Source organism: Phasianus colchicus, chromosome Z, assembly GCF_987193195.1.
Source record: "Phasianus colchicus chromosome Z, bPhaCol1.hap1.1, whole genome shotgun sequence".
Classification (NCBI taxonomy): Eukaryota; Metazoa; Chordata; class Aves; order Galliformes; family Phasianidae; genus Phasianus; species Phasianus colchicus.
The window spans coordinates 77,016,309-77,040,837 of NC_143476.1; the positions used below are offsets into that span (position 1 = coordinate 77,016,309).

At 35.7% G+C, this 24,529-nt stretch overlaps 1 protein-coding gene across 4 annotated transcripts in view; it reads right to left on the reverse strand.

Moving 5' to 3' along the window:
• Nucleotides 1–306: 306 nt before the first annotated feature.
• PARP8 (poly(ADP-ribose) polymerase family member 8) overlaps nt 307–24,529 on the reverse strand; it is a 114,320-nt gene continuing 90,097 nt past the window's right edge. For all 4 annotated transcript variants that reach the window (XM_090130659.1, XM_090130657.1, XM_031609119.2 and 1 more), the window contains 12 exons: nt 20,762–20,854; nt 15,367–15,492; nt 13,717–13,782; nt 12,378–12,445; nt 11,969–12,017; nt 11,033–11,145; nt 10,791–10,863; nt 8,612–8,681; nt 6,695–6,771; nt 5,672–5,741; nt 3,950–4,034; nt 307–3,012 (listed from right to left, as the gene is read on the reverse strand). In XM_090130659.1, coding sequence (XP_089986785.1) covers nt 2,910–3,012; nt 3,950–4,034; nt 5,672–5,741; nt 6,695–6,771; nt 8,612–8,681; nt 10,791–10,863; nt 11,033–11,145; nt 11,969–12,017; nt 12,378–12,445; nt 13,717–13,782; nt 15,367–15,492; nt 20,762–20,854 — 993 coding nt within the window. In that variant the 3' untranslated portion in view covers nt 307–2,909. The remainder of the gene's footprint in view (nt 3,013–3,949; nt 4,035–5,671; nt 5,742–6,694; nt 6,772–8,611; nt 8,682–10,790; nt 10,864–11,032; nt 11,146–11,968; nt 12,018–12,377; nt 12,446–13,716; nt 13,783–15,366; nt 15,493–20,761; nt 20,855–24,529) is intronic.

The window sequence follows — 24,529 nt, forward strand, 5'->3', positions numbered from 1 at the left end:
GTGGGATGTAGAAATAAGTTAGAAAGTTCCATCTGAGGAACTCCCTCAGTTGCTCCATGCTGGACAGAGTCACAGCTTCATGGAGATTTCTATCAAGAAGAGTAATAGAGTCTGGGGCTCTTTTTTCTCAGTGATTAAAAGCTATTTGTGAAAAGATTATATCTGTTTCAATTATTATTTGTCTAAATTTTGAAGTTTGCTATCTATTTTTGACTAACAAGTAAGTCCACACAGAAACCCCCTTTTTCCTTAATCTTAAAAAAAAAAAAAATAATAAAAAAAAAAGAACAAACTTCTGTAGGGGAACAATATGAAGACTTATTTTCACCAGTAAATGAAGTAACCAAGAGGTTTCCCATTTTGGCTAATTAAAAAATTGACTAAGTTACTGTCTAGCAAGTGAACTGTCGTTTAATTCCATTGCTTTGCTTGCAATACTGGGCTTGAGTCTTTGGAGTGTCCCAGTGCCCTTGCCAACTTTCTAATTGGCCCAGATCCCCCAGGCATAATACTGCTGCTTTGTTAGCCCCATCCCTTTTCCCCACCACGCAAATGGGGGGATTTGAGCTGCTAATGGTACATGTTAGTGAATTGTAATGCCTGTGCTCATATTATGTCTTATTCTTGATCATCTTTTGTTGTTCCAAGACTTCAGCCACTGCTCTCAAAGCTCCTTGAAGTATTGTTGCCACTCTACAACAGCAAGGTCTTCTCATACACCTCTGAGCTCTGCTTTCCTTCACACTTCCCCTTTCTTCCATATACAACAATATTTTGAGCAGTCTTAAAATTCAGCAGATATATGTTTTTTCTCCCCTTTTCAATGACAGTACTTATGAGGGAAAAAAAAATGGCAAGCAACTTGACATCACTGTGCAAAGCAAGACTAATTCACTACACTCTTTGGTTTCTAAAGCTACACCTCTCAGCTTCTTCTAAATGGGTTCACTTGTGACTCTGCTGCAGCTTCAGGGACCTAAGAAAATATGCCTGCTTATTTGGCTTCACCAGTTTATATATGGTTACATTTTGTTCTTTCCTATATTTTGAAGAGGCCTCTCGTACTGGCAAACTATAAGCTAAACAAGTCAATGCAGGACATCTTTGAGGACTTTCTAGTGTCTTTCTGTGTTCTGCAAAAAGAGAGTGATTTGGACATACTGCAGGACAAACTATGGAGGGATGGGCACTCCAGGTTTTCAGCTCCACTTCTGAACTATGCTGATTTTGTGCAGCTACCCAAACTAATGCAGTCTTTATGTAGACTGAAATATTTCAGGAATTTTCTTTGTTTCAAAAAGTTAACCAGTGTCTCAATATAAAAAATAACAATTAAGGTACTGGTTCTCAAATGAGGGGTCTGCCAAATAAGGGTGAATGTCAAATAGCAAAAATTGAAGAGCAAAATGGGGCTTCGAAAAAAGAATTTGGTTGACAAGTCTGGACGTGACCCCCGAAAAACTGAGGTTCACAGCAAGTCTGAAACACACACACAAAAAAACAACATCTCCAGGTAAATACAACAATACCATTTTACATGCAGGGCATTTCAATTGCAGCAAGGAATAAGGGAGGAGTAAATAAAGAATAAAGGAGTAAATGTGAACATAATCTGCTTAATGCACTTCTATTTAAAAGAAAAACACTAGCTGGTCCTCTGCTACTGCTATTTAACAAAGATAACTTAATAGAGTAGAGCATTTAGGCTATTTTTACTTTTCGATGCGCCCTTTCTCAGGGCACAGACAGGCAAGTTGAATTGCTTTCCATATTTAAGGTGAGATGCTGCAGGATGGCTGCTGTGAGAGCTGCCCAGTGCACAGGATATGCTTTAGGCTTTGGAGACTAGGCCCCGACCTAAGTTGCCATTGTGCTTACTTGGAAAAAGTAGCTGCTAGTTCAAACACCAAAGATGTGAACTGGTTTGTTTTTCCTTAGGAATAAATTAATAAAAAGACTTTCACTATCACTGTTGATACCAGTATATTTTGTGTTTATGTTTCCTGATGTAGAAGTAACAATTAACTCAATTGTGTTAAAGCTCTAATTTAGCAGGTACTTTTACCTATCTGGCCAAATTTAACCACAGAGTAATCTCACAGAAGTCAAGATGGAAAAGCTAACGGACCCTACCGATTTGAAAAAACTTACCAAATCTAGTATATAAAAAACAAATTTGTAAGAAGAAAGTTAACAGCTTCTGGATTTCTAGATGTTTGCTAAGCTTGCTTAATTAAAAATTTTAATTGAGCTGCTGAGTGGATATGGTGTTTCAACATACATCCTCAGAGTCATTAGTTTTCTTTGTTTCACACATTATGCCAAAACTGCACTGTTTTAACATCTGATTCTAAATCCTGCCTGCACCTGTGTAAAATGAAATGAATTGAAGATAGCTGCAGGTAACCAATCTCTTTGATTTGACATGTACCAGACAACTCTTTATTGTGTTTAAATATGAGAATATTTTACTTATTGCAAAGTATCCTGCATAATACAAGTGCTCCGCTATAAAATCTTCTCACTTGCACATAATTCAGTCATTCTAAATTTAAAATTCCAGTGTACAGTACTAAAACCTCCAACTGAATAATTTAATATAAAAATATCAGCACAAAACTCCTTTTTTTAAAGTCTGTTTATTGTGAGCAACCCAAATTCCTGTTTAATTATTGTTAGTTGTAGTATGTTAATCGACTTTGCACCCCAACAGTTGTTAATTCATACCATCTCAGGTATTTTGATGAGATAAGAAACACTAAGTAAGAAAACAGTAAGTATTCAAAGGGTTAATTTGCTTAGAATAATAATAATAAATTAGGGTTTTTTTGCATCTTCTTCAGTTCAAAATCCAGCTTTGAGACTGAGGAAGGCTTCCAAACCACATCAATTAAATAAGAGTGGTCCTTTTAACCAGTAGCAGTTTGATTGCCAATGACTCGAAGAATCTCTTTATGAATGCTCGGTTCCTGTGTATTTATACTTGTATCACCCACTTGACCATCTTCGTAACTAAAAAAAAGTGAAGAAAATAAAATCAAGTTAGTGCTTTATTAATCTATTTAAAACCATCCAAAATTCTGTTTTATTCTATAATCACCATTTTTCATTCTGGCTATAACCAATGCTCTTCTGCAATTTACTGTTACAAACAGATCCCATACTCAGGAATGTGGTAGGACTTCCACTGTCACTGGACAACAATGCACTGGGACCCAAATGGGACTTCTGTGGTGCCACCAGCAGAAGTGCTGCTAATGTGCTGAGGCTTGGATAGCAGCTCCCCTCTCTTTGCATGTATAAGTGAATCACTGGTTTTGTACCAGTGGCTGGTACCAAAGTATTTCATAAGCCACTGCAACGCCTACAGTAACTAAACTTTGTCACAAAAGGGTCTCAGCTTATTGGTGACACCATGACAGCTTCAAGGATTTTCTCTTTAGGATAGAGCAATCCTAATCACTGAAAACCTCCAAAAATGGCAAATCTGGAGTCTGTGTGCCTCTCCATTGGTTTGCATGACTCTTCTTGCAGGGCTGAAATCCATGTCAATATATAATTACAAATCATAGCTGAGAGGAGAATGCCTTTTCTCAATAATTCCTTAGCTTTAAAATATACATGCTAATAGAAGAGATATTTTGCAATAGATGGTCAAAGGTACAGCAGTATAAGGTAATGCTACAGAGTGGGAAAAATCAGTAACACTCCATTCACTGCATTTTTTTTTTCTTTTACTTAAAAATGTCTATTAAATCTTCACCACCAATGTATCCATACATCACCTGAAAAAAAGTATAGAGATGAATACAAACTAGAGTGATGCTTTAAAAAATTAGAAATAAATGTCTTCAACCTCTTTCGTTTACAAACTTTTGTCAGGAATGTGAGGGAAAAAAAAGGCCTAGAAAAGACGGAACTTTAATTTTAAAAGAATGTTTGTACTCACACAAAGAAAAACCTTGTACACACATGATCTGTGTTGGGAACTACCCAAATCTCTCCATGTTTGTGCAGATCGGATGAGGTTATCACTGTAAAGAAAAGAATAAATGCTACGGTGACCAAAACACATCTGAAAGATCCTGTTTTCAAACGTCTGCGTTTTTTACACACTTTACATAGCTTTGTGCAAATTTTGAGTTTTCCACTGTATGTCTGTGGCCAAGTGTAGTCTTCAAGTTGTCTATTAGTAAAAAAATGACATGACCAAGATTCTTCTTTCCAAAATACATTATACTTTTCATAAAACACAAATGCTTGATGTATGAGAACCAGTTCTTAACTCACTGATTTTAAACAAAAGTTGGCTTTTATGATCATCTGATACTTTACATAAATAAAGTTCTTTGAAGGAGCAAGATCTGCTCTGTAGACCAGTAAACAGGAAAAGAGAAAAAGTACATGCATTAAAAACTGATTTAAGAAGCACATAGGGCTGTTAAGAAGGATTTGAGTCAACTAACGTCTCTGGCACAGACATGTCTGTGTTTGGTGGTGGCTGAGCCAAAGCTAAGGCATGAAAGTCATTTGAAAACACCTGAACTGAGCTGGCAGATATTAGTGATTTGCTGTAATACCAAATATTTTTTAAAAGGTAAAATTATAATCAAAGGGACAGTGAGTCCCACCAAAGCTTGTTCAATGTTTAGAAAACAGCAATGTTACGCTGTTTAATGGCATTATAAAATGAAAACATATAGAATCTTTCCATGAATCCATGCTTTAAAGATCTTCTATAAATATATCTAAGTGCTATCAGGAAAAAAAAGTGCATATCTAATTTTTATGTTATTTCTTCCGTGAATGGTAATTTTTAAATCATAAGAGATTAAAAAAAAATATGTATTTTACGTAGTTGCATAAAGGTAGCTTGAATCTTGAAATAACATCTTTGACACAGTGTCTTAGTTTTAACTTTTTAAAATAAACAAATGATGAAAATGGAGGGCAAGTTAAGTTCAATATAATTTCTTTTAATGAGATTCATTATCAATTGTTCTTATTCAAATTTCTTAATGACATGTGACAAAAAATAGCCAAGTCTCTCAAGATTAATGGTAATCATAAGCACTGGATTTTTAGCTTTAAAAAAATTCTGAAGCACTCCAGAAGAACAGGTTGGTTATCACATGAAAAACAAATTTGCCTAAGCAGATAAAAATCATTTGAAAATTCAGTACAAAAGCTGTTGTTTCTCAGAGTCACATGTTTTATGTATCCATTAGAAGCTTACAAGAAATCACTGTTTCAAATGAAGAACCTTGCTGGACAGACCAGATGATCAGTCACTATACAGTCAATAGGAACTCCTCTATTCTGATGCCCCACTCCTGGAGGTGCTCAAGGCCGGGTTGCATTGGGCCCAGGGTAGCCTGAGCTGGTGGGTGACAGGCCTGATCATGGGACTGGAATTGGGTAGACTTGAAGCTGCCTTCCAACCTAAGCCATTCTACGATTCTATAGTATGATTATTACATAAAAATTCAGCATGTATTACTCTTCTTGTTTGAAGAAGAAAATATTTTCAACAGAAATACAAAGGTCAGCTGCTGACAAGTACTCGTATGCCTACCAATAGTTCCTTACTTAAACCAACCAATACTTTAGGTTTACATTTAGTATAACCATGCTCATGACTAGAACAGTTTTTCAAGGGCTTTCAGCTTACCTTCACATAAGGCTATGCATTTTAAGTTACGGCTTTGCAAAAATTGTGACTGTTGTCCTTTCTTCTGTGACTGAGATGTAAAAACATGAGAAAACTTAATTATTGCTGTAAGACAAACAGCGGAAAAGTAGCAAAGGAGACAGCTGCTATTTTCAATGATTTATTCATAAACAAAGATATTCTTTCTATAACATTTCTGTTTTATTTCTAAATGTAACAGAATTTCTAAAACTTTAATGAGGGGGGGATTATCATACGATTTCCTTTATCCAGAAAGAAAAAATCCTGATTATGCAAGGATCAATTTTACTGATAAACACTGATTACAATCAGTGAATCAATCTTACCAATAAACAAATTGATAGGAGAAAAACAACAAAAACAACAACAAAACCAAAAGGATTTAATCAGTGATTTTTCGGCCACTTGATTTATTTTCATGCTTTACTGGCCACCTAAATTCCAGGGGATTCTGGCCTTATATGCCAGTTTTTACCTAAGCCAGATTATTCTGTTGTTTTTGTGTGTTAGAGACAGATGTCATATTTTTTTCTAAACGTTTAGTTCTACGTGTAATTTCTACAAGCTTGCTTTAAATAAAGCAGAATTCTAAAGGTTTAGTGTGTAGAAACTACAGAAAAATAAAACCAAAATCTGACTAGCCATCAGTGAAATCCTGTGCTCATTTTCCAAAAGTAGCTGCTCTTAACTCCTTTTGCAACATTGTTCAGTAAAAATTCCAGAGGTCAGAAAGCAAAGGCTTGTTAAACGTCATAATGATATCTGTGTTTTGGTTTCATTCTCTTCCCAAATTCTTCTGGTTGGAAAAGAAGAGCTTTGAGACCTGTAGTATATTCCATAAATTCTTGGAGCAGTTGGGCTGTATGCATTGAGTGCAGTTATTGTGACTTGTTGATTTCATTTACTAAAACTTTTTCAACAGAAATATTGCCTTCTTTTCAAATACCATATTCCCAACATAAAACCATAAATCTTCCAGAGATGATTGATATACTACTGTACCTGTGATGTGTTGCTGCCCTTACTGCTTGAAGCTGGTTCATCTTTAGCTGACACCTTCTGCTGCTTCTTGTTCATCCCTAAGATACAAAAATTATGTAAAAGACTCTGCCATATAAATACAACTGTAAGCAAAATTAAATACAGATAATGCAACAGGTGGCATGGTCAAAATTACAGCCCTTTGCATTGCAGACAGAAAGCTAGTTAACTTTGCCAGAAAATAATTTCATTTAATCCTGTAAATTACCCATATATCTGTATATGTTGCAAAGACATTAAGAAGCCAAGTTAGCACAAAGAAGTTATGAAAGTAGATAAAAATGATAACAAATGCCACTGAATGTTCTTAGGTGATTCCTTAACATTTTAACACGTTTCAACCTAACAGACCCTACTGAAGCCAAAGGAATAGTTTCATTTATTGAGAGTAGGATAGTAAAATCCTACCTTAGATGAACTTCAGATGCTCATCTAGAATATTTTATTTAGTTCTAGTAAAAGTCTAAATAATTTTCAGGAGTACTTAGTTTATATAAAAATAGTTTTGAAGTCTCCCTAGGTTAAATTATATACAGGTGAATCCATTAAAGTATTGGTCGCTCAATTTGGATCCAATTTCCTTCTCAGAGATTTCAACTCCTTAGATCTCATTTATATTCTTCTTGGTAGTTTATATAGCATCCCTGTATGGTACATTATTACAGGCTTCCTTTAGTTTCCACTACTCCATATTTCTTGACAATTTGCAAATAGATTATGCTGAACTTTATGCCTGTGAAGTAATAAGGAGTATAGGGTCCTCCATGTTTTTTTAGTATTATAAAATATTACATATTTTAATTAATATTACATATTTAATAGGTACACAAGTTTCCTTTCTGGAAGAGACTAGATGGAAGGTATCAAAAAATGGAGAGAGAGGAGAAAAACCACTGAAAGTCACAGATCAGTGTTGTACAAAAAAGAAGTCACTTTCTTAAATGACAGTTCTGCAATCGGCACTTTCAGTGAGTCCTAAAAAGCTCCCATACTTGTGTAATCTCTAAGAAGCTAAAAGTGCATTTAGAAATTACTGATACTGAAGCTCAATAAACAGCAGTAAAAAATTCTGAGCTCTAGAAATGAATTGTGACATTACCTAAAAATACAAAGAAATCAGAAAGCAAAACTAAATATTTTCAGAATTAAATTTATCTACATGCAGAAAAACTCACATTCAACTATACCAACAGTTTTAGAGGAGAGGAAATGGTAAACACAACATAAGAAAAGAAAAAAATCACAGCATTTTAAAATCTCCACAAAAGTTTCTTAATACAGACATTGGTATACAATGTACCTGTTATGCTTCTATTTATGATTCTAAGATGGAAAGCTCTGCATGGCTTATTTCTGGATTCACAAGTGGGACAAACTTGTCCCCTTCTGTTCTAATGCTAAAATGAATACACGCTCCATTATTTTCTATGTATGTTTGACGTATCACACTTGGGAACATTCTTAAACACATACAGCTGAAGATGTGCTTTGATGAATATTTGTTGGGTCAGATAAATTCCTAAAAGCCTATAAATCCATAATAATAGATGAACTTAGGTAGATACTGACAAAAAACAAATAAATCACTACATTGGATTTCCACTGTATGGTCAAGACCTTCTCCATTACAAACAGCATTCAGCTTTAGTTACTACTTATTTCAAGTAGAGCTTCAAGACATTCATCACCTTCAAAAATGAGGACAGGTATTTAATAAGGGAATTCTAATTAATTAAAAAAAGAGAATCGAATATTAGACTACAGAATTTACTGAACACCAAATTTACTATGGTGTCATAAAAAACAAAACTAGTAAGAAAAGTAATAGATTGAGATATCCCCCTATGTCTCAACTATAGAGTGATTTATAAATATCACCTGAGTAACCAAATGATATGCTTGACAATGGACTAAGGTAGATGCCGCTTCCAAACATTGCACCATGGAGCTGAAAGAGAGAACAGGACAATTGTTTAGCATCTGGATAAAAAAATAATGATATGCACAAGTCTTGATGTAGATGAGTTACCATTCATTAGTATTAATTTGTTGATTGGTAATACATGATGTTCAAAATTGTCCAAAAAAATAAATAAATGCTATGAATATATAACTAAAATACCACACATTCTAGAAACTGTGTCCAAGGGTGCAAAGATAATTTTAGGCAGTCTTTAGGAGTCTTTGTGAATCACTTTTGAAGGAACTAGATCCAGAAGGTTTTTCCAAACTATGCCTGCTGGACTGGGTATGCAAACAATCTAATAATAGCTATTTTTTTCCCTAAGTTAAGAAATGAAGAAATGGTGAAGAAAATGCTTATTTGCTAATATATATTATATATATTATATATTATAATATATTCTAATATATTAATATATATATTAATATATATATTAATATATATAATATAATATATAATATATATAATATAATATAATAATATAATTACAATATATTATATACATTATAATATATTCTAATAATATATATTAGCAAATATATATATATATATATAATATTAGTAAATAAGCACTTTATATATATATATATATATATATATATATATATATATATATATATATATATATATATAAAATAAAAAATCATTTTTGCATTCAGCCTGAGCACTGGAGGGATGATTTCAACCAAGCTTTTGCCAAAGCCTATTCAGCCATGCATATCCCATCACTTCAAAACAGTTCTTTAGCCACAAAGTTATATGTCTGAAGATGAGAGGAAAGGGAAGACTTTTCTTCACCAGCATAACTGGCTCAAGTCACAGTGCTTGGGTTAAGCAGCAAGACAAGCATGTTTTATTAGCCATTTTCTTTTCAGGGAAGTGAGAAGTACAGTTTCTGCTTTTCATCCAGGTTCTGACTGCCTTAAGTAGATAAGCCTTCAAATAAGCCACAAAAAGTAGTTGTTGCAGCCCATGTGAGAAACCAGGGCATCTCCTACACAGATAGATGTTACGATCATTGGGCTTCCGAGTTACACTCACTCTTATTTCTTTCCTTTGACCCCACAATATTTACATTACGTCTGCAATGTACCAGAGCTCCTACTGGTATGCACTGTCACTTCTACAGACTGTATGGTGTTGTATGGAATCCCTGGTGAGTAGATACTTTTCCTGACTGGTTGGTATTGAGATAAGCAGAATTAGGATAAACAGAATGAACTGGATTAATGGTATAGCTTAGTCATGTGAGAGATCTAAAAATGATGACGTATGTGAAAGAGATTTGAATGAACTGCTTTCTCCTCAGTATCTTAAGCTCGAACAAACAATAAGCACACAAGGGTTTACTCTGTTGAATTTTTGAGTGTAAGTTGTGCTTTCTGGGTGATGTATACTTGAAAGATGCTAATAAAAACATACAAACCACTAGAAGGAATAGCAGAAATTTCCAGTCCCTTTTTCAGTGTTTCCTGCTCCCTAATCTTCAGTCAGCACCCTTAGATCTCCCTCCAAGGTATCAGGATCGTGGATTCATCTCTGGGGAACACCTGCCAAAACTCTAATGCTAAAACACACTGAATCGCATTCCTCTAGGCACCTCTCGTACTGCCTACTCTCCTCTGCTGTACTGGTCTCCTCGTGGTTCAGCCTAAGAAACCAAAGTGAAGTTTTCTCCATAGATCCGTCCTTGCCAGTACACTCATATTTCCTTCCCAAGAAAATGAGAGGAGGGAAGGAGATGCCATAAGCTTGGCTTCTGTAAATTCAGTGTGCTCTGGGATCTTATAATAAAGGTGTGCCTCAAATTCTAGTCTTTGAGATTGCTTTTAAGCAGTTCCGAGCTGAGCCTCGTGAAGGTGCTGCTGTGCAATGTAAAAACGAAGCACTGATTCCACTGATACGGTTTTTTTAAAGCCATTTTAGCAGACACATTATTTAATTTTAACTGCTTCATAAAATTACCTTTTCCAGCAAACATAAAGATATTTGCCACCAATCTAACTACCATAAATACACCCATTGAAAATTCACCTGATTTTAAGATGTAATCAAACATACACAGGTTAGCTAAAGTCTATCTAAATTATTCACCTGCAGCCTCGTATTGGAAGCAACAACTAAGCCGTTTCTCAGGATGGAATGCCAATTTTCAATGTGTGAACCACTGAAAAAGTAAAAGAGAAAGTGTTAAAATCTGCAGTGTAAAATTCAAAATGAAATCATTAATCCTTTAAAGCAGTACATTCACAGCTGCAAACCTCAAATGGCAAGAAGAAAAAAAAGACAGTGTGGCATTTTGGTAACCTTTGATTAATACAAACATATGGACTCACTGAAATGCAAAGGTACTTCCATAAAGGTTTTTAGCAGCTCGGAAATTGGATTCTTTGGCTGGTGGACTGCTGAGAAGCAGGAACTGGTGGGGAGTGTGCATAAACTTTAGTTGCTGCAAAATATAATAGTGCATATGTGAAAAGAAGTTGATGAACACAATAGCATTGTATTTCCAGAATGGTAGTTCTTAATCTAGCAAGTTGTTTTGCACACTACTAACTACGACTACATTTATATACCAAGAACTAAGTGGAAATTGGTCTAATTACCATAGCTTTTATCTGGAATCAAACACAAAAACACTGTTTGGTTTATGAAACATACGGAAGTTTCTGAAACAGATTTCAGCCTACTATGTCTCTAGTAAGGTAATTAAATTGAACAATTTCTCATGGTATTTTGATCAAAGCTGTCTTTGAATTAAGGTTCAGATCTGAAAGGCTGCAGATTACTACACCCTTAATCAGAGCATCAGAGCCAAAGATACTCAGAAATGAATCTCAGCATCACCCATCTAAAATGTCAGAGCTATGCTGTTTTTATAGTATGCTCATATGTGGTTCTTCTGATGGAAGTAGTTTGTCTGCACTGCTTTTCATATAATTCTGTGTCTGTTATTCTAAATGGCAATGGCAATACTTCAACTGGTAACAAAAACAGTGAAGTTCTCATCCAATCTCAGATGACTGCAAGGTAGATATTTGTATTTGAGCTACTCATCTAAAACAGTCTTTTTCTGACTATAATTTGTTTGACCTGTTTTAGATATTCACAATGTGATGCTATGAGTCATAACTCAAAACTGTCTATTTCTCTCCACTGTCTGTTAATAGAGTCCATGAGACTGGTTTAAACATGGATGTTTACATTTGGCCAGGACTCTCATTTATGCTAATGTGAGCTGTGAGAAATGAGAAAATAACCCAGACACTTACTCTATTCACTGGTAGCTTCACAATATGTGATCTGTTACTAGAAATAACCCTAAAAGAAGAAACAATTATATGCATTAGACATGACAAACAAGCAGAAGTTTCCCTCTAAAAAGCGTAATGCATAGCCATAACAAAGCATGAGGCTGCAGGCTTTTGAACCTATCAGATTAAAGCAGACTACATCTTGGCTACAAAGTCAGATCTGAAGCTGTAAAATAAGCTAGAGTTTTTCCACTGTTTTCAGACACTCCAAGTGAGATCCAGAAACAGTTCAGGAACAAAGCATTTGCACACGTTAACTCTGGCATTAATTCTTAGGATGAGCTTATAGGAAATTAAACTGGTGAAGCAATTATTCATTCATCTTGGCGAGTCAATAATTATCATGCCATGTGAGTCAATTTTATACCACTGTAGAAGAGGATGTGCAAGTGGGTCTTGTTTATCCATCTGCTTCTTTATTTCCAAGTAAGGTGCCTAGAAAACAGTAATTACATTCTTTAAGCTGGTTGAAATCATAAAGTTAAATTTTATATTTTACATCGTCTGTGACTTCGTCTATAAAAATGAATAGATGGGACTCATTATTAGGCTTAAATCACAGCTTTGGTGACATTTAGCATTGTACAGTTATAAATGTGTTTTGACAACAAGAAGAATTAAAAAAGCAATTATTTTCCCTGGAGAAAAATAATAAGCATATAATTAACATCAAAAAGAGTATATTATAAAAAAACATTGGTGATCTCAGGGACAACAGCAGAACATATGCACTAATGTTCAGCTCTTGGACAAATAAATTGGATGGGGACATCACAAAATTAAGTTTTTCAAAATACCATAAAATCCAAGTTAATCCACATTTTTTTTTAATCTGTTTCATGATAAAAACTGTTAAAGTAAAATACTGTTAGAAGCTTATATTTCCCCTGAAGGCATTTCTTGATTTCTATCACAGTGCAAAGCACTCCGGTTAAAAACCTTCAGTCTAATAATTATTTTAATATTGAAAGAAGTAAAATGTTGCTTATTTTAGGAGATATTACAAAAACTAACAGAAATACCTCAATTGTTATTTTCAATGTGTTTTACTGCTTTCTATACATCATTCTGCATTCCATATTCCCAAAGTACTTTACAAATATATACAAAATACGATTTATAAAATCTTGTGAAATTACATTTATAAAACAGTTGGAAAAGCAAGAGGTATGTGAGAGATTTCAATAAGCAGTTATACTTAGAGAGTCTGTTTGGGAAATGAATTGTTACAGTAAATATAAGAATAGCTATCAGATTCTGTCCTACTGTGAATATTGAGAAATTGTATGGTAGTGATCCAAGAGACCCAATGTTCCTAGTCACCATCCATACTGAGCTGAACAAGTGTTTTGTTGTATCAGAGATAAAGCTATAATTCAGAGCATCATCACAAAATCAATTTCTTTTGCTTTGGAAACAAAGAGACACAGTTTGATATTCCCAGAAATGCAGCAGTTGGTGATTATCTTGTTATAAAGTCCCTATCTGCTGTTATCTCTTATTTAAACTTCAAAAGACTTGAATTCTACTTTATCACTTAAATTTCATTGCCTTTGTGGATACTGTAGTTTGATATTTTTAGCACAAATTTTAGCCCTAAAAAAAGGACTCATCCTATCACCTTTTCCACCCATCACAGACTCATATAAATATCCTCCTAGTTCTAGAAACAACTGTTATGTTATATAAACATTTTTTAAACTCACCTGTGTCATTTCTCTAATAGAAGTTATACTATCCAATGCTTTCATGACTCGGTCATAATTCTTCTTCTGATGTAAAATAAAATAAGAAAATACATTAAGACTATTGGTCTTTAGTTGTACAAAACCCTCAATTTTTTTCAGTCTGTATAAAATCAAAGTTAGGATGAATGTTCAGCAAACCAATTGTTTTGTAGTTTTTAAGCAAGCTTCCTTCCACTTTATTCATGCAGATTTTTTAATTCACAGTCCAGGAAAACTACAGAAAAAAAAAATATTACCCATGATGATTGTTTTCTGAATGTCATTAGACTCTCAAACATACAACAATGTAACTCACTTAAAATATCACTTTTTAAACAAATATTTGTAGTTACATACAGGCACTGCCAGTTATTCAGATAATGTGCTACTATTAAGTATGCAATTAACAAACACTGCTAAATAAAATGCTAAGTAAATGCATTTACTTTGCTAACAGCTCTATAAAACATCTGAGGTTGTTCAGCTGTTTCTCTGCTCTGCCTTGCCTGACTCTGACCTTTGCCTGCACCCTGCTTGGGAACAACCAGCAGGGAATTCCACCTTTTCTGAGCAGATAAGCTTGACACTGTGTGCTTCATCAGCTTCAGAGGCCACATCACCTTTGGGAACCTCACTGTACCTTCACTTATCTTTGGGTCTAGCCAACTCCTGTCCAGGGCTTTTCATCTCATTCATGCTGGCAAGAAGCTGGGAGGAGACGGAGTGGGCCATGCATCCTTGGGCCCTCCCTGCTCCTCTCCCATCATGGCTGTGATCAATGGATATTTGGACCAGATCATCTTACAGGTCTTCTTCATGATTCTATGATGAGTTTTCACCTTCCTTATACCACTTTATACCCTTTTCCTGTCCAAGCTACCTGTCTCCTTATCAGCCTCTTTGTCAATTCTTCCTGCGTGCTACAGATTATATTCACCACTTCCTCTGATGAAGTACCAGTAGTTCTTCTGCTAGTTGGCCTTTGTTCAGGAAGTGAAATGCATTCCCATATATGACATCCAAAGTCCCCATTTACACCCTTGAGGAGGGATCAGGTGATCTATAATGGATTCACAACTTTCCTAGGGCTTCCCTGAGAGGCAGCATTTGCAGCTTAAGGAGCAAACAATTCTAAATTTGTCAGTTGTGCCAAATTCTATTCTTGTGTCCAACATCTGACAAAAGTCAGTTTAAGGACAACAGTTTGCAGTGGGAAAGTGAGATGACAATAATAACCACTTCATGAATAAGCTAGACTAAAAATCTCTGTCGCCTACATCTCCTAAAAGCAGTCTTTCTCTGGGTCCAATGTGTACATTGAGAGAAAGACACAAAAGAAAAAAGAAACAAAAACAACAAAACCCCAACAATTTCTCACCTACAATTAGTATCTTAAAATAAGTTTTTGGCTTCAAGACTTCATAACTTTAAATAGAACTTACAGTTTATTTGCAAACACCTTCTCAGAGACAACTAAAAAAAAGTATTGAGTTCTGAAAACAATCACATGCTTACACTATATGCTGGAGTTATACTTTTCTAGCAAAGGACCTTCCAGAATAAGGCTTGCTTTGAAAACTAAGTAATGATTAAAACCAAACTATGACATAATCAAAGATAACTACTTACCCTGGGGTTAAAGGCCAGCATCTGAGGATCATTAGGATCAACTACAGAAGGATATGGCTCAAAAATAACAACTTTCCTAGGTGACTCTAATGCAGACCGACACATTGATACTAATAGATCAACTACCTAGAGATGAAGAAAAAAATTGTATTCAATATATTTAGTTTCATATTGTATCATCCAGTTTTCTTTATTCTATACATTCTAGAAATATCCTATTTCATTACTAATTATATCATCCAAACCACGCCATCGACAAGAAATAAGTAAGACTGCCATACTTCCACTGACCTCAAAAGGCTTTGGGTCTAAACCAAGTATATTATTCCAGGTGCATTAGTAAGACCAGTATCTGGTCTTAAAAGTATCAGATACATTCCTTGTAGTCCTGGTTTCTCTCTTGTTCATGAGTTAATACCTGGATTAAATTCATTCTTTGGGGAAATGAAGTCATGCTGGATCTGTGTAGCCTTGTAGATGTCAATGAAGAACGCTGCTCAAGAAAGAGGAAGGGAATCTGTACCACTGCATTCTGTTCTTCTGAACACTGTAATCATAGAAACACTAGTAAACACTGTTTCTGCTAAATCCAAAACAGTGCTGTGATTAAAAAGTCATTTGTACAACTCCCACTGGGAGTCCAGTTCTTCTTTTTTCTTTCTGTAATACTTAACTATCATATCATCATCATATCCTCCATTATGTTTGAAAAGTCGTGGCTGTCAGGTGAGATCCTGGATGACTGGACGAAGGGTCACATCACTCCCATTTACAAGACAGGGAGCAAGGAGAACTCGGGGCACTATAGGCCGGTGAGCCTCACCTCTGTACCTAGTAAGATCATGGAACAGATCCTCCTGGGCAACATGACTGATCACATGAGGAATAAGCATGTGATCTGTGACAGCCAGCACAGCTTCACCAGGGAAAGGTCATGCTTAACCAATCTGATGGCCTTCTATGATGGAGTGACGGCACCGGTGGACAAGGGAAAGGCGACCGATGTCATTTACCTGGACTTGAGCAAGGCCTTTGACATGGTCCCCCACCATATCCTTATCTCCAAATTGGAGGGATGTGGATTTGATGGGTGGATCACTCGATGGATAAGAAATTGGTTGAAAGGCCACAGACAGAGGGTGGTCATCAATGGCTCTATGTCCAGGCGGAGGCTGGTAATGAGTGGCGTCCCCCAGGGGTCTGTCTTGGGACCGGTGCTCTTTAACATCTTTATCAATGACATCGATGACGGAATCGAGTGCACCCTCAGCAACTTTGCTCAAGACACCAAGATGAGTGGTGTGGTCGACACGGTGGAAGGAAGGGATGCCATTCAGAGGGACCTCAACAGGCTTGAAAGGTGGGCCCTGATGAACCTAATGAGGCTCAACAAAGCCAAGTGCAAGGTTTTGCACTTGGGCCGGAGGAATCCCAGGCATCCATACAGACTGGAAGGAGCAGTCCTTGAGAGCAGCCCTGCAGAGAAGGACCTGGGGATCCTGATGGATGAAAAGCTTAACAGGAGCCAGCAGTGTGCTCTTGCAGCTCAGAAAGCAAATGGTATCCTGGATCAGGATACCTCCATCAGAAGAGGAGTGGCCAGCAGGGACAGGGAGGTGATTGTCCCCCTCTACTCTGCTCTTGTGAGGCCCCATCTGCAGTACTGTGTCTAGGTCTGGAGCCCCCAGTACAAGAAAGACAGAAAGCTGCTGGAGAGGATGCAGAGGAGAGCCACAAAGATGATTAGGGGGAGGGAGAGCCTCTCCTACGAAGACTTGAAGGTGCTGGGCTTGTTCAGCCTGGAGAAAAGAAGCACAGGGTGACCTCACTGCAGCCTTTCAGTAACTGAAGGGAGCCCACAAACAGGAGGGGAATCAACTCTTTGAAAGGGTTGATAACTGCAGGACAAGGGGAAGTGGTTTTATGTTGAGGGAGGGAAGATTTAGGTTGGATGTCTTTACTACGAGAGTGGTGAGGTACTGGAACAGGCTGCCCAGAGAGGTTGTGGATGCCTCGTCCCTAGAGGTGTTTAAGACCAGATTGGATGGGACCCTGGGCAGCCTGGTCTAGTAAATGGGGAGGTTGGTGGCCCTGCCTGTGGCAGGGGGTTTGGAGATTCATGATCTTTGAGGTCCCTTCCAACCCTGGCCATTCTGTGATTCTGTAACTACAAGTCCATTTTAATATTTATTTCCAAAATCATGTAAGAACGTGTGTAATGTGTACAGGCATTGCATTCATATATGTCCATGTAGGCACATACACAATTTGTGATTTAAACGTTTCAAAATTAGTAATTTGGAGGTTAAAAACAGACCACAGCAAAACAGAAGCAGTGGCTTTCTGGCAGCTGTGAAACTTAAATCCAGCTCATAATGAAATTCAAGGTTGCTACACGAAGATGTATCTGCAAATAGGCTTATTTCTGCTTATTTCCCCTGGTTTCTCTGTGACTTCTGAAAACATCCCTCTGTAAAAACAGACTTTTCCATGAAAGGAACAAGAAGCCAAGATGAGTTGTACTTAGTAGGCATCCCCAGTTCCTCCTACAGTCCCAGATGGATCAGAACTCATTTCACAGCTCAAGCTATTCTAGAAGTTATTATATGTCTGCCATTGTATCTGATCATTTGAAGGAAATAGAAATGATGGTCCTTTAGAGAAGAGTGAAAATAAGAATCATAAAGAGAGGAAAAAACAACTCTGTTTCAGTGAGTCATACTGTCACCATTCTCCTCCTCTGCTCCTTTAGCATGAATGAACAATTTTCTCTGTTTTAAAATATCTCAGATATATTAAAAAATGAAGTTATCTAAGTAATCACTCCTTTTGCTACGCTATTTTAATAACTTTTCAGTTTATAATAGTTACAAGTGTGATGGATGATTCAAAATGGAGCATCTGCATTAGCATTTGCAAAGGAGAATGCGAGTCTTTATATACAGCCAGGTCAGGCAGCTAGGACTGCAACTGTGTAAATGTATTATCATGAAATTGAGCCAGAGTTCATACGCCCTGTTTCTCACAGGCACTCCTTTGCTTTCAGTTGCCAAACATTAATAGTGAGGAGTTGTCTTAGTCCCCAGACACATGATCCAAAGTTGTCTTGCATTATTACTTGCACAGCAGGCCACTGTCTCAAAATTGGCACAGCTCTTACAGGTTCTACAGCATCCCAAACCCTTCATTAAAGCAACTATTGACTTCTGTTTTCTCACCCACCATGATACCATCAGATTGCTTTAATGTGGGGAAATTCTGCATAGATTAGGCCTAATTAATCCCCTGATTTCCCTTGAGATCATTTTGAGATGATGGAACATGGAGTAGGTGAAACTTGGAGATAAGTCTAAATAAAAAGTTATAATACAAGTATGTGTATGTGTTCCCTGGTAATAGGAAGTGCTGTGGATTGACTAGATGTCCATATAGCCAGGCATAATCTTCCTCTTGTTTAACAGTGGGTACTGAAGAACTTGAGTTAGGATTTAAATGTTTTCAAGGAGGAAAAATGATATTTAATGACGACAAATCTCTCGTATTACCTAAGTCTTTTAGTACCTCTCTCCATCAAGAATCTTTGAAGGAAGTCCAAACAAAAAAAGTCAGGTATTTAATTTTCAGGCATTTAGACCATGACTAAAATAAGGCAAGGTGAGTTCAGGCTTGAAAGTTTTAAGTAGTCTCTTGTTATTAAGAAACCATCAGAGTATTGGAAGTGACACAATGTCTACCTTAAGAAACTAGTTTGAAGTACAGCACAGAAATCAGAATGTGATTTCCAATAATGAGAATATGCACTTAGAGCTCTTTACTACACAAAATATTTTGGAGACCTGGAGGAAGATTTGTCTGATGAAATATATTGGATATATACAGTAGTGAGATGAGGCTCTCTTCACAGTCCATGGAGGAAAGCACTGCAGTGCTGATACTCTATGCTGTGATTCACACCACCCCAAACTAATGTCAAAAACAGCTCAGATGAATTAAATCCTAAAAGTACTGAATTCTTTCTGCATATAGGAAAAAGAGCTCAGCTAGATCAGATGCAATGCACAGTGTGATGATATCACTACAGTGAGACTCAGCAAAATTTAGTCACCAAAGTCCAATAAGACAATCAACAAAACCTCCTTCTACCTCTTTAAAGCACTGTTTTAAGCTGGAAAAAATTCAGCACTCTTTGGAAAAGTAGATGAAGAGGTGCTCTAGAGATCCAGTGCTAACTCTGCATATGTCTGTAGTAAGATCTCCCAAAATATACCGTAAGAATTAACAAGGACCACCTCTCCCGTCAGCTGTATTTGAAGAGAAGTGAGAGCTAGTTTGTGTACCTAAGTACCATGTAAGTATTTGTACATTCAGAAAATAAAATTCCAGCTCCATAGAATGGTATGGTCTTCGGAGGGCTTCTGGCTGGTGAAGAGGGATTTCATCAGTGCACCTCTCTGTTTTTATGATGAGCTGCCATTCAGATCCTACAGTTACATTCTCAAGTGAAGAAGCTGCTGTATGCTGATCCAAGTTTCTTCTTTTGAGGAAAGGACTAAAGGCACTTAGCCAAATAGTTTATTTCCAGAGGCTAGACTCACTAGTGCTGGTTAAAGCTAACTGAACTGAATCCCTGTTCTTCCAAAAAAAACGCTGCTCACTGCAAAAGGACACAGTCAGTTATACATATTTAGGTAATTAGAAAGGAATGCATTCTTCCATAAGAACTTAAAAGGTCATTTTAACTTCTGAATTTACTGAAACCCTACAACTACTGTAAACTAAATTTAAATGGTAATTTGGAAACACAGCTTAAAACATTTCATTTAAGGCATATTTAAAATCATGAAAGTCAAGTAATTACATGGTTAAAAATAAATTAATAATTGAACTGAATAATTGAGTCAGGAAGCAAGACTATGTTAAATTTCTATTCCTTGAGAAGAGAAAAAAAAAGCCCATGTAGCAACATCAGTAAGAACTTTCCCACTGGTATTTAATGATCAAAACAACAGATGCTCAGTGGATAGCTATATCCCAACACCAGTGAACAGGAAGTCGCTTATTAATTGCATGTGGGTAGTAATGGCTCATTAGGTGAAAATAAATGGGAATTATCTGCAGATGACAACGGCTACCTTTATTAACAACCCAGGTGACCTAATTGAACGCAACAGAAGAAAACAGGGTTACTCTAATTACATGGAAGAAAAACAATGGAAGCACCTCATTAGTAAAATTTGAAAATGTCATGCATAGAACAGTGTATTTACAGCTGTAAGACTGCACAAATAAATAATACTTACCAAAGAGTAGAAGTCAAAATAAATTTTAAAAGAGACTGAAAACACTATGTATACTATAGACAATTAGATGTGCAACAAGGATTAGATAATTCTACCTGAGCCCCAGTTGCAATTTCATCAGCAGCTTCATTCATTACTCCTAGTGTTTGGAAAGCAAATACACAGAGCTCCCGTTCACAAACAGTGGGCTGCACAGAAGAAAAGCATTAATTATATTTTTGTTATAATGTGCTGGGGTTATTGGTTTTATCATGCAATGCCTACATCAGAGAACAAACATATTTAATATTAACTCTGTTCTCCAGATATTAACTGCAACATTAGTTTCAAATTATAAGTACCTATTGATTATTCGGGAAAACACATTTGAGAAGCATTTTAATAATCAGCAGAATAAGTGTTAAGAACTCTAAAACTTGTAAGTACTCCAAAAGACTAAAGTTGAATGAAACTTGTATTACAACATCAAAACTACAGTTACGGTATTCAAATGTGCTTCAAACTGTTCTATCACACTCAAAATGTTGTATGTAATTGCAACTCACACAGCACAAATCCAGAAACTAATGGTAGTAATTCCACTTTAAAAACACAGCTTTATTCTTTACAGCTTGTTATTCTGCTACTGAGAGGAGAATCAAAGATCTGATCCAGAAGACAAAATCTTTAACAGACTACATTTAATTTTGACCAATTTATTTATTAACTTTAAGAAAATGCATTATATTTTCATTAAATAAACACTGTATTCAGTGCTATATGTTATTTTTACAAATAAAGGAGCATGAAGCCTCTTCTAAATATGTTTAAAAAAAAATCATAATTCCATCATAATGATTAAATAAAACCATACTTAAAATTCTGCAAATTAAGTGATACTTGAGCTTTCCACATTCATGAGGCACATAAAAGAGAAATAAAAAAAACTCACAGCTTTAAGGAAAGGGAAAGGGTATTTCTTAATATGCTTCCTAATTGTTAACAACTCTTTCAGAAACTGTATACTTATTCACTGAAAAATAATTAGTAAATCAACTCTTAAAATGCTCAAGTAATGAATCATACAGAGTGAATTGTAATAAGCATTCAAAATGAACAAACATTTGCAAGAAAAATCAATTAAAACCTTCCTTAAAATTGACTTCAATAAACACAGCTTATTACAATGCAAACAATATTTTTGTATGCTATTTGCTTGAAATTATGTTATGAAATCCTAACTCACCAACACTTACAAATGATCTTTAGAAGGCACTACTAGACTTCTGTAACTAAAATCTGAGTCTAGCTACCACGATAATCATTAAACTGATCCACAACAGTTTGCTTCGAAGTTCAAGTCAATGCCTCTAAGATGCCCTTGCGGGGAAAGAAAGCTATCAAGCACACAAATAAAAATAAAATGTTGCTGATTTCTGTCTTAGGAAAAAGCTTTGCCAGTAATAAGCATACTGCTGTATTTGTAGTCACTTGTTTCATAGCCGTTAAAATATGCATTTGTTCATTTTCAAAGATTCTAGATTTCAATAAACATCTGAGATGTACTGCACTGACATATTCCCACATCAATTGCTTTACAAGAGCTATCATCTTTCAAGTCTAATAGAGTGTCATCCATTTGATTTATTTTATCTGCCGTTACATTGCATTAGGCAGCAGATGAAGCCTAACATGATCCAATTCACTGTGCTACTGCATGCCAGACAAAAAGTATTTATTATTGTTATTATTCTAAGGTTTTCACATTCAGAAGGTGGGTCAATCGCTTGCTTATTTGGGGAAGCATGGTGGCACTGTTATTGTGACTATCATAATCAGTACTAATATTGCACAGGTTTGTTAATCAATTTTGCCATACCTGCCATGGAAAAAAAAAAAAAGGCATTAACTTATTGTTATCACTTTTGTTTGAACACTCAACAAAATATGTTACCTTGAGATTTAAAGACAATGAATGGAAGGAAAATCATCACTGTCTGACATCTGAAAGACCATTTTTGCTCAGGTGGGCACTGGGGCTAAGAACTCAAGGCTGGAGAACTGTATGTTTCAAAGGCACCAAAATTTGACTTCTCAAGAAGAACTGAAATCACTGATAGATTATATAAATCTTTTGACTTTACGTATTTGATAAACCTTTATGCCTTCTGAGTACTTTTAGGATAAAACTTCACAAGGCAATGCTGATAAAATAAGATTTTCAGAAACACAAAGAGAGAAGAATCACCACATTTCCAAGTTTGCTAAAATCTAGTGGCATGTATTTCAATATTTATACAATATAATTCCAGAAAATATCTCAAAATTGAACATAAACTCTTTCAAGTCAGTCAACTCATCCAAAGCATTCCTTTGAACCTCATGGTGTAGTGTGATATAAATATAAATTACATGATATATAAATATAAATTACATGATAATAAAGATGGAGGAATTGCTTCACTAACTTTGTCAATCCCTTTCAAAACAGTAAAAAAGAACAACTTTTCCCTGTTATGAAAATGAATTTCATCAAACTCATTTCTATCTGAGAAACAAATCCTTCTGGAAGCCACATGGTTTTGTTGCACAGTATTCTAGTAAAAATAAACAGCATTTCCAGATTATTATCACAGATTTCTTAAACTTACTATTAGAATGTAAGGTACCTGCAGCCTAAATTTATCTTTCTTGACTCATTAGTCACTACATCTTTCTAGCATTTACTTGGTTAAGTATGTCTATTTTCAGAATGGAGGAAATCCCTGTTTGAAGTAGCATTGGTTGAAAGAAAAAAAAAGAAGAAAAAATAATTGCATAGAAAAATTGATCTCTATACAATCTCTGCATTCTACATACTGTCTTCAACTAAAAGCTGGAACAAATATGCAGTTTTACATTACATGAAAATGTCAGGGCTTTGTCAATCTGATGGGGAAAATAACCACAATCCTTGAGCTATCCAGACACTTCAATGGCCTGCCATCCACTCCGGATGCCTTTTTACCTGAACTGCAGCCATTTTCAGAGCACTTTTGGGCCTTGTTTCTGATAGTCGTCTCAATCTAACACAATCAGAAGCTTTTAACTTAATTTTCACAGATGTGTTACTAGAGTGTTCCAAGAGATGTTGGTATGGCAATTTCAAAGTACCTTCCTTCAACCATTAATTAGGTTCAAACATTTAAACTCTTTCTTTTCCCTTGAAATTGAAACTCTTTCCCTCGAAAATGAAAATTTGCTTAAAATTAAGAAGTAGACTTTCCAACAGCTTTTAGCATGTGATGATCTTAGTGACACATTACCTCATTTTGATTTTGTCCATAATTGTGCATGCTACAATCAATGAAAAAAAATACGAAAATGAAGATAATAAATCAATTACAGAAGAAAAAGCTTAAAGAAAATCAAAAGCTTTATGGTAAAACAGGGATTCAGAGCAGCTCTTACAATGCTTCTAGTATTTCACCAACTGCTAGTGCATGGCATCCACTTGTCTCTATATTCATGATTGGATGTGAGCCCATGGGACAGAAACAGTCTTGTTCTGACTTTGTAACACAAATACAAGAAATGCCCCTGGCCACAGTACACAAGCAATAACTACAACAATAATACATCTATAAATGTGACACTGTTGTCATTTTTGGATATTTTCACTTTGGTTTAAGGCCATGTAACTAGAAGCAGTAACTCAGTAGGCTGAAGTTTTTAAGAATATTCACGTATACACACGAAAATAAATAGGAGATCTTGCTGATGTGAACCCATATACGTAAAGGTACACAATACTCAACCTATATTATACTACTAGCTTCAGAGGGGAAAATACACACCTAAATATGGTTTATACACTTAAATATACATTTCCAGACTTGAAAGTT